The following is a 15,854-nucleotide window of genomic DNA, read 5'->3' on the forward strand; positions in this document are numbered from 1 at the left end:
CCTGCCATCTCCCCCAAACCTGTAAGTGAACTTGACCGTCTTCAGTTTCTGCTTGTTCATCCCCTCCCAATTCACCTGACCATGTTTATCTCAAACTCTTGCCTCTTTTCGTCCCCTTGGCGTGTGGCTCCTCTCATCCGTGGTGACTCTGTATTCGTCAGAATCCACAGAGAGAACTCAGACTGATGGGCGTTTGGTCAAACAACTATCACTTTCGAATGTGCACTCAGTACCTACATTTACCTCTTCGAAACCAAATAAAGTCTCCCATCGCATCAATCATGTGCTCACACCCCTCCCTCTCAACCACTCCCACCTTGGCTTTTTCTCTTCCTACCCGATTCCCAACTTGAAGCTCTACCTTTGCTCCCTACTCGGGCCGACACAACTTCGGGCCATTTACTCCTCTCCTGAATTTCCCCGCACACCGCCCCGCGCCGCCCCGCTTTCCCGCCCGCCCGCCCGCCGCGGCCACCCGCCGCCCAGGCCTCAGGGCCCCTCCCGCCCCCTCCGTCTTCCCCGAGACCTCGGGCGACAATTGGTGCGCCGGACCCCGGGACGGTCACCTTCTTCCTCCGCCATCGTCTCCGCGGAGGCCGGGGCGCCCCTCCGGCTCCCGCGCGGCCCGGAGTCTCCAGCCCTCCGCGTCGCCGAAGCCCTCGGCCGCCCCAGGCCCGCTCCCGGCCGCCGCGCCCCCACTTCCTGACCCGCCCCCCTCCGGTGTCGCCGCCAACCGCGTCCCCCCGGGCGGCCGGGGAACCAGAGTGCCGGGAGCGGGGGGCGGCCGGAGCGTTTCGCCGGCGCGCCAGGGCCTGCGCGGGCAGGGAGGCGGTCCGACGCGGGTGGCTCCGCCCACGACTGGTGCTGGGAGCCCGCTCCCCCCGCCCAATACCCGCCCTCCACCCCCAGGAAGGGGAGCCCGGGGGTCCCGCTGCAGTAGTCTGTGCCCCCGCCCGTTCTCACCAAAAAGGTGGGAGCCCGAGCTTGCTTTCCGGGACTTCGATGATTCTACTCCGGGAGTCAGAGACTATCCAGATCCAGCCCCGCATCCCCGCCCCATTTTGCCGAGAGAAAACTGAGGTCCAGCGAGTGTGTTAAGTCACAAAGCTAGTCAGAGCCAGAACTGGAACCCACGGCTCCTGCATCCCCAGGGTGATTTCAGAGCGCGGCCGCTCTGGGTTTGCGCGTTGGTGTAGTAGGCCACTTGACCATTACAAGAAAGAAGCCTGTACTTTTAGTGTGTTTCACCACCCAAAGTGGTTAAACAGATGCATTTACATTTCATGACATTTCTTCAAAAACAGTAACACTAGGGTCAATGCGCGAGGACGAGGGTGCATTTAGATATTTCACAGCGATGGAACATAGTTTTAACTTGTTATACTGTTTGTCTTCACTTTTATTATATCCGGCATTAAACGTACCAGGGCCTCCCTCCTCCACTCCTGAACAGTACCAGGAAGTAAATTTAGGAACTGACAAAATGCCCATTTTAGAATGAGAGGGAAAAAAGAAAACAAGAATTTACTGAAGTCATGGGGTAATTATGGAAGTCCCATTCTTAGCAGGTAGCAAGACTCTCCTAATAGTATCTTTATCAAGTTAGGATATTTGAGGAGAAGCTATCAATTTTCAGTGCTGTGCAAAAACAGTTCCAGGAACTCTTCTTATGCCTTTGGTTGCCTGTGAATATATTTTGCCTGACAAACGACACTGGACGAGGAGTTAGAAACACGGTGGAATGTATCAGTTGCCCAGAAAAGACCTGGGTCAAGCTTTTTTGCACGGCAAAGGAAACCATAAGCAAAGCAAAATGACAACCTACAGAATGGGAGAAAATATTGGCAAATGATGCAACTGACAAAGACTTAATTTCCATAATATATAAACAGCTCATACAACTTAATAACAAAAAAAGCCCCAAACAACCCTATCCAAAAATGGGCAGAAGACCTAAATAAATAATTCGCCAATGAAGACATACAAATGGCCAATAGGCACATGAAAAAATGCTCAAAAATCACTAATTATCAGAGAAATGCAAATGAAAACTATGAGGTATCACCTTATACCAGTCGGAATGGCCATTATCCAAAAGTCCATGAATGATAAATGCTGGAGAGGCTGTGGAGAAAAGGGAACCCTCCTGCACTGCTGGTGGGAATGTAGTTTGGTGCAGCCATTATGGAAAATGGTATGAAGATTCCTCAAAAAACTAAAAATAGATTTACCATATGATCCAGAAATCCCACTTTTGGGTATATATCTAGAGGGAACTCTATTTCAAAAAGACAGATGCACACCAATGTTTACAGCAGCACTATATACAATAGCCAAGACATGGAAACAACCTAAATGTCCATCGACAGATAACTGGATAAAGAAGTTGTGTTATATTTATACTATGGAATACTACTCAGCAATAAAAAAGAATAAAATAATGCCATTTGCAGCAACATGGATGGACCTAGAGATCATCATTCTAAGTGAAGTAAGCCAGAAAGAGAAAGAAATATACCATATGATATCACTCATATGTGGAATCTTAAAAAAAAAAAAAGGAAAAAAAGGATACTATGAACTCATCTGCAAAACAGAAACAAACTTGCAGACATAGTAAAAATCTTATGGTTACCAGGAAAAGGGGGGTGGGAAGGGATAAATCTGGGAGTTTGAGATTTGCAAATGTTAGCTACTATATATAAAAGTAGATTTTTTTAAAATTTCTTCTGTATAACAGTATCAATGTAGTAACCTTTCAACCTTGTATTGAACCTACAAGTTCAATATCTTGTAGTAACCTTTAACGAAAAAGAATATGAAAACAAATATATGTATGAATATGCATGACTGGGACATTGTGCTCTATACCAGAATTGATCCATTGTAACTGACTGTATTTCAATTAAAAAAAAAGAAAAGAAAGACCTGGGTCAAAGCAGACAGAGAATAGAACGTGTGGTCATTAAAAAACTACAGGAGCCCTTGGACACAGGCAGCAGATTTCAGTGTCCTACTTTTCAGATTGATAAGCGGGCAGAACTCCACCTCATGGGAGAATATCCTAAATACTTTAAATTTTCGGTCTTTTGTTTACACTCTACTCTCATAGAATGATACGATTTTCTGCCACCTCTAGAAGCTTGTTGACCCCTTTGGAAGGCAGTAGGTATTTTTAGGGATTGATGTGAAATACTCTTTGTTTTAAGAAGTTAAGTCTTTAAGAAAATGTAGATTAAGTGGCTATTGTAGTAAACTGGGTTAAGAAATAAAAGCTTGGAATAAGGCGGTGTAAATAAAGATGTTCAAAGAGAATGGACTCAAAAGATGCTGGGGGTAAAATCTACAGGGCCTAATGACAAATTAGATGTGATAAATGATGAGTTGAAAATGATTCCTGAGGTTTCTATTTTAAAATTAATCATGTGCTTTCCATGTGCCAAGTACAATTTGCTGCCAGGATATGAGAAGAATATAAAACAAAAGCCCCTGAAGACTTACCTACTTAAAACCAAAAAAATACAGGCAAAGCCTGTTTCAAAAACATTATTCTGTCAAATGCTTCATCTTATAATTAGTAACAGAATAATTAGTGTGAAGTCTTTGCATTAGCTCAGCTTTTCTTTTATTAAAGTTACAGAATTCTGTTTCATCTCTATTATATAATAAAATCTTAATTATCTTAATTTTAATGATTAACATATTTAAATTATTCTCAGCACCATTTCCTTTGTGAAGTCTGAACCAAATATGATCAAGTTGTCTTTGAAAACACGTAATACCCTTACCGCCATTATATTCTGGCTTGTATATTGGTTGTGTTTTGTCCTATTCTTTCAATTCCTTGAAACATGTTGCAGACAAATATTTTGGGAACTGACTTAAGAGCTGTTGACAGTAAATAGTATTAGCCATAGGTGTGGCTTAGAAGACCAACATGATAAGTTATATATTTTGCACCATCCATGAGAACTATCCTTTGATTTGAAGCTCTTCTTGTCTGCATTTGTTTCTAGTTCTAATTCTGACTGTAGATGAAAATTTTTTTCCTATGCCTTTTCTGTAAAAAAGGGGACAAGGGACTGTGTTGTCAGTTTCTCCTACAGTTGTTTCTCAAGCAGGCCTCTCTTGTTCCTTGTTGTTTGAAGCTATGCCTCAGTGCCTTCTGAATACATTTGCTCCATTATCACTCATAAGGATCTGCTGTCTTTCTTCCCCACTGGCCACTGACTGGGAGAACTACAATCATACAAAGCAACAGAGTCAAACTGGGATCTATATAATCCTCCCCAGTGGGACATATTAAACAATGTGTCTTCTATTTAAATATTTTTGAATTGATCATATTAAGCATCTTAGGACATTTTCTAAAGTATGTTTTTTCCTACAGTTAAAAATCTTCCAGGAAGAGTTTTTTTGGTTTTGGTTTTTTTTTTTTTAACCAAATTAGTCATATGAAATAATGCTCATAAATAAAGCAAAGCATTATTGGTACTAAGCGGCCTGTGATCAAGATTTTCCCAGGCAAAGCTTCTACTTCAGTAGACAAAGGTTGCCGACTTTGGAACAACATTCCTTCCTCTCTTCTTTCAGAAGCGTAGCTAGTGGACACAGGATGGACCAGGCATATCTAGACCTGTTGTGCTGAGGATTAATCACACTTCCAAATTATAGGTGTATTAAAACCAGAAGGATACAGTGATTGTGGGGGGATGAAAAATTTCCCACCAGAATTATGACATCACCATAACAATTTATGTGTAACAGGGTAATTGCCATGATATTTTTCTTTAAAAAAATATGGTTAAAAATAAAACCTGTTCATCAATTTTCACATAACTTAAATACAGATAAATTTTTAAAATCCTGTATCACTTTTGTTGAGAATAAGACCCTGAAAAGCCAGTAGTAATCTGAGTCCCGAGATGGCAGAAGCTCCCAGAATCATATTTAGGTAAATTTCACACCAAACTCTCTCTTTGGATGTGTATTTCAATATAAAATTTGACTCTCAGAGTTTGTACTTCAATGTAAAAAGCAAACCATTAATAACTAGATGAATACTAACATTTAAGCATTTTAAAAAATAGTTCTAAAAAACCCCACAATATTTGCTTTTGAGCAACATTTAAATTTATAAACATCCTTAAAAGAAAACTGTGTAGACTGCATTCGTTTTCATCTGCAGGAGTGAAGCTAAATTAGTTCATTCAACAAATATTTCTTATATGTATCCCAAGCAGTCCAGTCACTAAGGATACAGTGGGAAAGAAGGTACAGTTTACCTTGATGAAAGTTATGACATGGGGAGCTGACTACACGGAGATCTTACAGCATCTCGTGACTCGGGAAAGGCCTTCCTCAAAAGGAAGATTTCTTCTGCATAGTAGGTAATAAAGTGAGGAATAAAGAAAAAAAAATGTGTTTCAGGCAGAGGAAACAAAGACTAAAAGTGCATCACTCTTGCAGAGACCCGGAAGAAGTACAACAAAGTATAGGTGAGGGAAGAGCACTTTGGAAATGCTCGAGAGGTGGGCAGGAGTCAGCTCAAGCAATACCATGCAGTCGTCCAGGTGTGGGGTTTGCCCTCTAGCAAATAGAAACCTTTAATTAAAAGATTTTAAGAACGTGTGATCATTTTGTTGTGTTCTTATCACACACACACAAATAAAAGAGGGGGGGAGGAAATTTTTTGGAGGTGATGGATGTTTGTGGCATTGATTGTGGTGATGTTTTTGCTGGTGTATACTTATCTCCAAACTCACCAAGTTGTATACATTAAATAAGTCCAACTTTTTATATCTTAATAACAGCTTAATAAGTGTTTTTAAAAAAGGTAATCAGATCTCTGTTTTTTATTGAAGTATAGTTAGTTTACAATGTTGTGTCAAAGATCAGTGTTTTTAATTTAAAAGATTGTTCTTTTAAAAAAAAGCCTTCTGGCAATAGAGGAAAGCAGAATTTGATGCAAGGAGTCCAATACTGAGGCAAAAACAAGCAAGAGATACTGGTGACCAGGATGGTGAGGAGAGGATGCTAAGAATTACTTTCTTAACTTTAACATCTGGTAGTGCTGGTTCTTTTTTGGGAGGGGAGGTGAAAGGTGATTCAGTTTGTTTGTTTGTTTGTTTGTTTCGATGGAGGTACCGGGGATTGAACCCAGGACCATACGCCTGCTAGGCTTGTGCTTTACCATTGAGCTATACCCCGCACCCCTGCATATGTTCTGTTTTAACATGTTGAATTTGAGATGCCTGGGGAGACATCCAAATGGAAATGTCCATTGCATTTTTGGGTACAGAAGTCTGTAACTCTGAGGAGAAGTGTGGAAGTAAACAAGTGAGTTTGCCCAGAGAATAGAGAAGGTGGCTGAGGAAAAAACCCTGAGAAACACCATCAGGTAAGGAAGGATGACTCACACAAAAAAAGGCTGAGAGCCCTTCCGAACAAGTTGAGAATTCTCATTGAGTTTTTTAAAAATATGTTTCTAGTGTTTAGCTCTACTATTATATAGGTTTCAGTTATAAAACACTGGCTTAAATTTAAGGGTGTAATCAGCAGCTTTGTTCCCCACTGATAAAAATTCACTTTTTTTTTTCTTTTCCAGTGATTAATTTGACATGGCTTTCATTGGGAAAGCGGGGTGGGGGTGGGGGGGCAGGAATGGTGACAAAAAGAAGACCAATAGACAAAAAAGGGTAAATTAAACATATAATGGTTTTCTTAAAGAAAGAGAAAGAGAGAATGTTATTTTCAACAAAAGGAAAAAAAGCATTGAAAGCCCCAGAATCAAGCCATAGCCAAAACCATATTCTAACTTAAGTAGGTTTTCTTTTTTTTTCCTCTTTTTTCCTTTCTTCTTCTTTTTTTCCCTTCTTTTTTAAAAATAAAATCTCTCCCCAAACCATTATCACTTCTAGTCCTCCCCAGACTGGGATCCATCTTCAGACCCTTCGTCCCCAGACGTCTTGCCCGTGTTCTCTCCTCTGGAGCGCTTTCTGGTTCCTCGTCTTCTTCTTTGGGAGGAGTCTTTTCCTTTGATGCCTTTGGAGCTGTGGGGTGACCCACCTTCCCTTTGCCTTTCACGGGACTTGGCATCACTGTGGCCTTTCGCCTGGGTTTGGGCATTTTCTTTTCTTTTCTCTTAGGTTTGGACTTCTTAACCATCTTTTTGTTTTTCTTTTTTGAACTGCCACAGTCACTGTCATCATCGTCTTCCATTGGGAAATCCTCAACACTGCCAGAACTCTCCTGGAATGGTGCCTCATCCTTGTCTCCTTGTTCTTCACTGCCCACATCTTTCATGAGCATCTCTCTGTTGAGAGGCTGCTTTACAGGCTGCCTGCTGTTGCTGGAGCACATTTTTATGATCTTTTTCATCTTCACTGTCCTTTTGTACCTTGGTGTGTTCCTCTTTGGGTTGATCCTGTAACCTTCACTTTTAGAACAGCAACAATATGTAGCTACTGAATAATTCAGCTGCTGAATGAATGGCATGCTGGCAACCAAGTCAACAGGCAGACCAAGGGAACACTGTGAGGCCCTGCTCTGTGACTGTAACAATGAACTACAGTTGTGCAATGCTACGAAGACAGCCAGAGCAGGTAAGTTGCATCTGAGATCGCCAATCACATCAGCCCGTCTCCAGATCTTACTTTAGCTTCTAGACCCTCTCCTTAACTTTCTGTGCAAGCATAATGGGTATTACTTAACCTTCACTTCAATTTCCTGGTCTCTAAAAATAATAATGATGGAACCTACCGTAACAGGTTGTTGTAAAGATTTATTTAACCAATGTATGCTTTTTATTGTTGAGTGTACATATTCTTGGTGGGATTTTTTTTGTTATTGCTGTTGTAGCTTATAGTACACTCATCCAAGGTAATGATTACCAGCTTGAGTTTGGACCCTAAATATCTCTCCACCTTCCACATAAAGGAATTGAGAGGAAGTACATTGAATATGGACATTTGCCCTTTACTTTAGTCTAAGCTAGGGGCAAGTCAAGTAGTTTGTTTCAGAACCTTTTATTCCTAGGCCCATATCGTGGGATCTTGGCCTTCAAGATCTCACGTAACACAAAAGGAGGCTGCAAAAATGTAGAAAAACAATTTCCTCCCCACAGCATCCGCTCAGTGCTCTCTTACTCCCACATTTCATCCTGGTGACCTTCCAGTCCTCAAAGATTACATCACCTCCTGTCTAGTCTGTGTCTCACATTAGCACATGGACTAGGGAATGGATTACCAAGCACAGCCCTAGAGATTCAACCTTGAACAGAAGACATCCAGAAACCAAATTATTTTTACCAGTGCAGTTCTATTGATCCTTCTCCTCTTCTCATTAAGAGCACTTCCTGCAGTGGTCCAGTTTTAAACTTGACGTATAGAATTTGCTTCAAAATAATACAACAGTTGGGAAAGTGGAAAGGAATATAATCCATAGGATTATATGTAATCCTATATATAATGTTATATAATTGATTATATAATCGATCTATAGGAAATGTTGGCCTTGAGTTCATAATTGTTGAAGCTGGATGGAGACACGGTGTCCATTATTCTATCTACTTTTGTGTATGTGAAAAATCCCCTCCCCCAAATTGCTGGGGGAAGCAGAGAGAAGAGAAATTGTGTAATTAAGTATAAACCTAAGAGATGGACCTTGAAGGTCTTTTATATACTCAGGTCCTCTTTATTCTCCCTCTCTTCCCTCCCCATCTACCTTACTCCACCCTGTACCCTCCTGACTGCCTGTTTCCTTTCTGTCATGGAGAGCAGCTACAAGAGGTACTACTTCATGGAGGTAAATAGGAAAACCCCTTGGCCCAGGCAACCTGTTTTTCTTGAAGGCAAGCAGTAGCCTGGGCAACATGAAATGCCTGCCAAAGACATCAAAACCCAGAGGAACAAGGGGCAGAAGCTCAGCTTGCCTCCGTCCTCACGGATGGCAGAGCGCCAATGCTGAAGCACAAAATTAAAAGCAATTGCATCATCTTTATAAATGACATTGGCAAAGGCTGGGACTGAAAAACTGTCCCAGGTGAACTAGACTTCATTTGGTGAACAGAGGCATTTATGTAGAAGTGCACTTGACATTGAGGGAAATACAGGTTTACCTCCTGCCTTTGGTGGAAGTCAGGCAAGACTTAACCTGGGTTCTAAAGAATGGATAGAATTTGGATTAGAGGAAATAATGAAGAACTCAGTATTAGCAAAGAGAGTAATTGGAAGAAGTGTGTGGAATTCAGAGACACTAAAGTTCTAGCTCGTATTATGTGACTTTTAAAAAATGTTTTATGTGGCTTGAATAGGTTTTCAACTTGTCAAGCAAATAGAGCCCTTGTCATAAGATGCAAGGACCAAATATTAATACCTCTCTATGACCACCATAACGGTTAATTTCAAAACCAAAGTCTCAATGATTTATGCTCTAGGGGTGGTTGTTTGGGCTGTCACTGGAGTATATTAATCATTGATAGCTTTTACAAACATTTCTGGTAACCTAGGAAAAGACCTTACACCTCAGGGAAAGCTGGCTTGCCCACCATCCCCTCCACCATGACACCATTACCACTCCTTTAATAACAAAACAGAATGCAAACATTGAGATTAAACAGGTAAGTTTTATTATCAAATGTAACAATTCTACAAAAACTCAGTAGTACTGTAGTAAGTATTACCGCCTATCTGAAAGTCTCTCAGAACTTCGGGCAGACAGCATCTTAAGGCAGCAAGTATAAAGAACTATTTTTCTGATCTTAAGTGCCAGTTATCACCAATTTTCACACAAAATGGTTTGTTTCTTTTTCTTTCTTTCTTTTTTTCTTTCTTACTGCAGTGAAAGGGCCATTGCTGGTCAGTGAAGAGGGAATGTTTGGCTCTCCATTCAAGGTGTTGATCAAAGTAATGCAAAGTAAATAAAAATAGCAGCCACATAAATCGGCATAGCGTCGCATCCAAGCTAAGGACAATGTGAGTAACTTAAACATGTGCGCTCAGTTAATCAAATCCTGTCTTCCTCTCTGGAGTTACACGAGGCAGCAGTACTATCTAGCTAGTGTCTAATATTGCACTTTTGTAGCATAAACACAGCTAAACACATAGTGCTAAACACTGACAGCGTCCATACCTGCTCTAACCACATCAGTGTTTACCTCTCAGTCTAGCATGCTGACTATAATCCTATGCTTTTAAAAGTCTTAATTATTTGACAGTTAAGGCATTAGAGAAAAAGGTTTAAGGCTATCTTAATATATACAAGCATTCACTTCAGTTAGTATATTGCTTTCTAGAATATACTGTTCAAATATTCTCACTTTTGCAGTATTAAAAACTATGGAGTTTCTCATTAAAGTCCAAACCATCAATAATGGGAAAAAGTACAGTATAAAATAATACATATGAAGCCACAATATTCAGTTACAATTCAAACTAGAAATTACTAACTACATGTAGCTGCTTTATTTTTGGTTTCGCATTTTGGCCCCTCGTTCATTCTTATTTACAACTGGTACCTGCTGAGAAAAAAGTCCTACTTTTGAACCATGTATGTTTTGTGGTGGGTGTTCCATTTCTCCTCATTTATTCCCAGGTGTTTGAAAAATAGTTTTCGTTGGTTTAATTGTAAGATATCATGATGGCCAAGAGACTGGGAAAATATTGGTTTTATTTCTTTTTGTTAAGCTTGTGGTTTAAGTATTTCGACCTTATTCTTGAGTTACTTAGGAAGAGGGCGTGGCTGTGCAGAAGACAGGGAGATGGAGAGAAAGGAGTGGGAACCCACCACATGAAGATTCCATAACAGAGTTCTTGATGGAGCTGGTTGACACTAGTGGAGTTATTTTTTCCCCCAAGACTTAAAATTTTAGGACACACCTATGATGCCACATTAGCTGGAAGTAATGGAGACATCTGATTTCAAATTCACATTTTAAATGCTGACTCGCAATCAGAAGGGAGCCAGGCATGCTGCTTGCTCTAAGGATTTGGCTTCACTGGCTCAAATTTTTCACTCCACCAAAAGATAGGGTGCAGGTCCAATGTCCAATCATGTTTGCTGAAAATACTGCAGCCTGAGTGTAGACAAACTTCCCCTGAAGTTGCTAGAAGTTGTCTTATGTCTGATGGTTTCAGGATCACCATGCATCTTTCAAACACTGAAAAAAAAATGAACAAAAGGAAATATTACAATCTCTAAATGTTACAATTCTTAGTAGCTATAGAAAAAGAGATTCTGAATTCCAAACGGTCTTTAAAAAAACCTTAAGGTAGTCCAAATTTTTATTTTACAGACATAATCGGCATTTGCACAGCAAATCCTCAGGGAGTAGAGTGCTGGCAAGTGAAATGTATGTGATGCTGGCATTTCCACAACACCCTGCCCTTTATGCTATCATGCATGGGGTAACGTTTTCACCTCCCCATTTGACCCAATATATTTGTGAAGAGATTATTTCATTCATTCCTTATTCTGGGTCCCCAAGTTACCACAGCATTTTACTGATAACTAGAGGTTCCATACCACTCTAAAAATAAACCATTAAGGCAAATTTTTAAAATTAAATTCTAGTATAAGAAATTGCAAAAAAAAATTTGTATCAATGAAAAGCACTGAGGAATGACCCTGTAGCAAAATGAGCTCTACACGTCAGTGACTAGCTGATAAAAGCAATCTTTATGTGGACTATTTCATTCTCACAACCACCTTATTAGATGACCATGATATTCCCATTTTACAATGGGGAAACTGAGGCACAGAGCAATCAAGCCAATAATTGGCAGATCCAGAATTTGAGTGCAAATTGGTTCCACTGTAGTACTTCACTTACACACCACACGAAGTCTTTAGAATGAAAATGAACTTGGCATGTGCCTACTCCCACATGTAAATGAGAAACAGAAATGAAGGTAGAAATAGAAATAGCTCTTCAGGGTCCAGTCCTGTTCATATGGCCCATTTGTAATTGTGGTCAAGATTAGATTTGCTTTTAAAAGCAGATTCTAAAATTTGTACAGTTTTAGAATCAGGTACTTAAAAACAAACAAACAAACCCCCCCCAAAATACCCCAGAAATGTTTATTTATTAGAATTCATTTTTAAAATAGTTTACAAAGTGACCATAATTTAGCACTTAGCTTAAAACGCTATGAAAGCTTTTCCTTGGATACCAAGTACAGACAAGAAAATCTCTATCAATGAGCCAACAACACTATTGCCCGATGTCTATTTTGTTCTTTTGGCAACAGCACCGGAATTTTCCTTAAATAACTGCCCCTCACCCAATCTCAAGGTCGTAAAGACGCCAACTTCACCACTGAGCCCAACAAGCAACCCAGATAGAGCCAGCTAGAGCCTCACATGGCTTGGCCACAGTGGTTTCAGAGATGGACTTAAAGTGAGGCCAGTGAAAGTGAATTCCTGCTTGCTTCTGGACTTGCAATGGAAACGTGGTAAAAGCTGGAGTTGCTGGGGGTACCTCATGGAGACAGCTGGGCCCAGAGTGAGCTTTTGGATCCAGGCAAGTCAGTCACCCTGTATGTTATCAGTTCTGCTGAATTCCGCCTTCCTCATACCCAGCCCATATTGTTAGTATTCCAGTAGGAAACCACTGTAGATGCTGAAAATTATACCCTCACATTTTGCGAAAATGTGGAAAAGTCCAGAAGAAATTAAGTTTAACCTTTTCAGAGCTGCCTTTTAATGCCAGTGGTATCCAATGGAACTTTAGTGTTAAGCAGTGAAACTGCAGCCTCCCAGCTGCCAGCAAAAAAAGAAAATCGCACAGAGATAAGGAGAAAACATTTCTGATTCCCGTTTAGCTGGAAAAAAACAAAGACTGTTATGCAAAGACAGAATTGAAGGTACAACTGCAAAAGTCCATCAGTCTGTCTTTCCTTTCTAGTAAGACCTGTGTTAAAACTTACAATGTTGTATTTTGCATTAAACTGTCACTAAAAGCACTACATATAAAGAAGACTTTAAAGATACCTGGATTTCCACTACTGGTGTTGTATCCTGTGGAAGGAACCTAAACCCTTTAAAAGAGCCTGCAGTTCTGATGAGTTGTAATATTTTATTTGCTCATAGTAATTCTGACATCTCTTTTCTGAAAAGTATAAGTCATATGTGAGATTTCTTTGTTAGGATTAAATATATTAACGATAAAATAAAACCCTTAAGTCAGATTCTTTCATCAAAGAAAGTTTGTTTGGTAGCCTGTTTGTCATTTAATTCATGTATTATCATTTATTTCATTGTTCTTGCCATTATAATGCTAGTGGGAAGAGGAAGAGAGGGAAGTCTTGTCTAATTTTGAAAGCTTTTTTTTTTTTTTAAATTCAAAAGATACCTTGAATTGTTTTGGCCAGAAACTAAAATATTAGTCACAATATTGATCCAAAAAAGGAAATTATTTTTCAATACACAAAGTAATCCAAACTATACGTGTAAGAGGCCAAGTATAAAACATACTCTTCAAATGAGAGCTACATGGAGGTTTTTTTTGTTTGTTTTCACACATAAAACTTAACTGTTGTGACAAGGCCAGGCTTGATACATTACAAGAGCCTCCTAAAATACCTAGTATACAGGCAAGAGTTTTCACAAAAAAAAGCAAAGGAAACTATAAATCCTTCATCTTGGGCTTCCCAGCTTCCAGAACTGTGAGAAAGTAATGTTTGTTGTTTATAAGCTCCCCAAGTCTGGAATTTTGTTACGGCAGCCTGAATGGACTAAGCCATTACCAAGTGATCAAAATTGCTATCCCCAGCAATGCCATGTGAGGCTAACGCCCTGGGGAGCACGTGTCATGAGAGCTCATGAAAACGGCACTTCACCTCTACTGTACACTTCCCTAATACTCATTACCGCAGGCTAATCACAAGAAAAACATCAAACAAATCCAAACTGAAGGACAGCCCACAAGAACAGTACACCTCAGAACCGTCAAGGTCAGGAAACAAGTGAAGAGTGCGAAACTGACACAGACCAGAGGACACTAAAGAGACAGGCCAACCACATGTGAAATCCCAGACCGGATCCTGGGATAGAAAAAGGACATTAACAGAAATACTGTGGAAATCTGATATTATCGGAATAAGAAAATGCAAACGTCTGGACTTTAAACAAAGCAGCTGATTTGTTATCCTATCATGATCCCAAATATATGAACGTAAGATAGAATTAGAAGTTTTGAGTAACGGTCATAATCAATTTAGGACATTTCTAATGTGATATCAAAAGTTTCCACTACTAGTCATTCTTATTCAATGTACTCATTTCGCCATATAGACAGTATGCTTGTCAAATTCATAGACAGCATTAAGGGGTTGAATAAAGAACATTTAGAAAGACAAAGTATGGACCAAAGAGAATACCAACTGGATAGAATAACATGCTCTCATCACTGTGACCCAGACTAGAAACATCCCCCGACACTGCCTCGCCTGGGCATGACGCTCTGATAGCATCAAGACATCCTGAGATCTCGCCAAAAATGGCAGAGAATCATCACTTCCAACCTAGAAATGGGGTTTCTACAACTTCAGAATGAGAGGCTAAGACTCCATCATTTCTCAAAGACAACTGTATCGGCAACCTCTTTTCCAATTTAGAATCCATATGGTTGAGACCACATGGTCCTCGGTCATGAAAATGGTTACAAAATTTGAAAATGACATGCCAGCAAACTGATTTCATCAAACTCAATAATAAACAATGAAGAAGTAAGCCACACCAATTCCTGACCTTTCTAACTTTCTAACTCCTTCTCTTGAGTGACTTTCTAACTCCTTCTCTTGAGTGACTCACACAGAACGCCAGTGTCCTTTAAGGAAAGGTTCTCGATTAATGGTGGGGGCGGGGGGAGTTGGCAATTTTCAAAAACCATTAGGATCCTGTTCCTCTAGATTTAGTTTTAGAAGAGGAGAAAGACAAAATAAAAAATTTTTAAAAAGCAGAAAACACAAAACAAAAAACAACCAACCAATCAAACAAAAAGAAGAGGAGAAAGACAGGCAACAAAACCTCATAGTCATTTTGGAAAGAAGCATATTTTTAAAAGTATACCCAGATAAACCTTAAAAACATTATGCTAAGTGAAATAAGCCAGTCATGAAAGGACAAATATTGTGTTATTCCATTTATGAGGCACCCAGAAGAGTCAAATGCATAGAAACAGAGAAGAGAATAATGGTTGCAGGAGGCCGGGGGAAGAGGGAAATGGGGACTGTGTGATGTGTACAGAGTTTCAGTTTGAGAACATGAGAAAACTCTGGAGTTAAATGGCAGTGGAGGTCGCATAACACTGTGGATGTACTTAATGCTACCGAACTGTACATTTAAAAGTGATTCAAATGGTATTATGTATATTTTTAATCACAATTTAAAAAAAAAAAAGAAACTAGGGAAAAAAAGTGTAACCCACTCAATAGAATTATCATATGACTCAGTGATTCTCCTCCTAAATATATACCCAAAAGAATAAAAAATACTCAAATATTTGCACATCATTGTTCATATCAGCACATTTACAATACCTAGAAGGTGGAAATAGCCCACACACCCATCAACAGATAAATGAAAAAAAACCAAAGTGTGGAATAGCTGTACAATGAAGTATTATTCAGTCAGAAAGAGGAATGACCTTCTGATACAAGCTACAACATGGATGAGCCTCAAAAATGTGTGAAATGAAGCAGATTTGGTGGCTGGGTCTACGGGCAGGGAAATCGGGAGCGACTGCCTAACAGGTATGGGTTTTCCTTTGGAGTGATAAAGATGTTTTGGAACTAGATGGAGATGGTGACTGCACAATACTGCGAATACACTAAATATCATTTAATTGTTTAATG

The 15,854-nt window shown here is 39.8% G+C and overlaps 2 protein-coding genes and 1 pseudogene across 7 annotated transcripts in view; all 3 read right to left on the bottom strand.

Moving 5' to 3' along the window:
* Nucleotides 1-724, bottom strand: part of DPY19L4 (dpy-19 like 4) — a 47,705-nt gene extending 46,981 nt beyond the window's left edge. Inside the window, exon 1 of the mRNA XM_031439341.2 lies at nucleotides 567-724. Coding sequence (XP_031295201.1) covers nucleotides 567-582 — 16 coding nt within the window. The 5' untranslated portion in view covers nucleotides 583-724. The remainder of the gene's footprint in view (nucleotides 1-566) is intronic.
* A 6,075-nt stretch (nucleotides 725-6,799) lies between these two features.
* LOC105085755 (nuclear ubiquitous casein and cyclin-dependent kinase substrate 1-like) lies at nucleotides 6,800-9,392 on the bottom strand (annotated as a pseudogene).
* A 213-nt stretch (nucleotides 9,393-9,605) lies between these two features.
* The window catches only part of ESRP1 (epithelial splicing regulatory protein 1), a 48,943-nt gene continuing 42,694 nt past the window's right edge, over nucleotides 9,606-15,854 (bottom strand). For all 6 annotated transcript variants that reach the window (XM_010976013.3, XM_031439337.2, XM_031439340.2 and 3 more), the window contains one exon: nucleotides 9,606-11,158. In XM_010976013.3, the coding sequence (XP_010974315.2) occupies nucleotides 11,138-11,158 (21 nt within the window). In that variant the 3' untranslated portion in view covers nucleotides 9,606-11,137. The remainder of the gene's footprint in view (nucleotides 11,159-15,854) is intronic.

Source organism: Camelus dromedarius, chromosome 20 (genome assembly GCF_036321535.1).
Source record: "Camelus dromedarius isolate mCamDro1 chromosome 20, mCamDro1.pat, whole genome shotgun sequence".
Classification (NCBI taxonomy): domain Eukaryota; kingdom Metazoa; phylum Chordata; class Mammalia; order Artiodactyla; family Camelidae; genus Camelus; species Camelus dromedarius.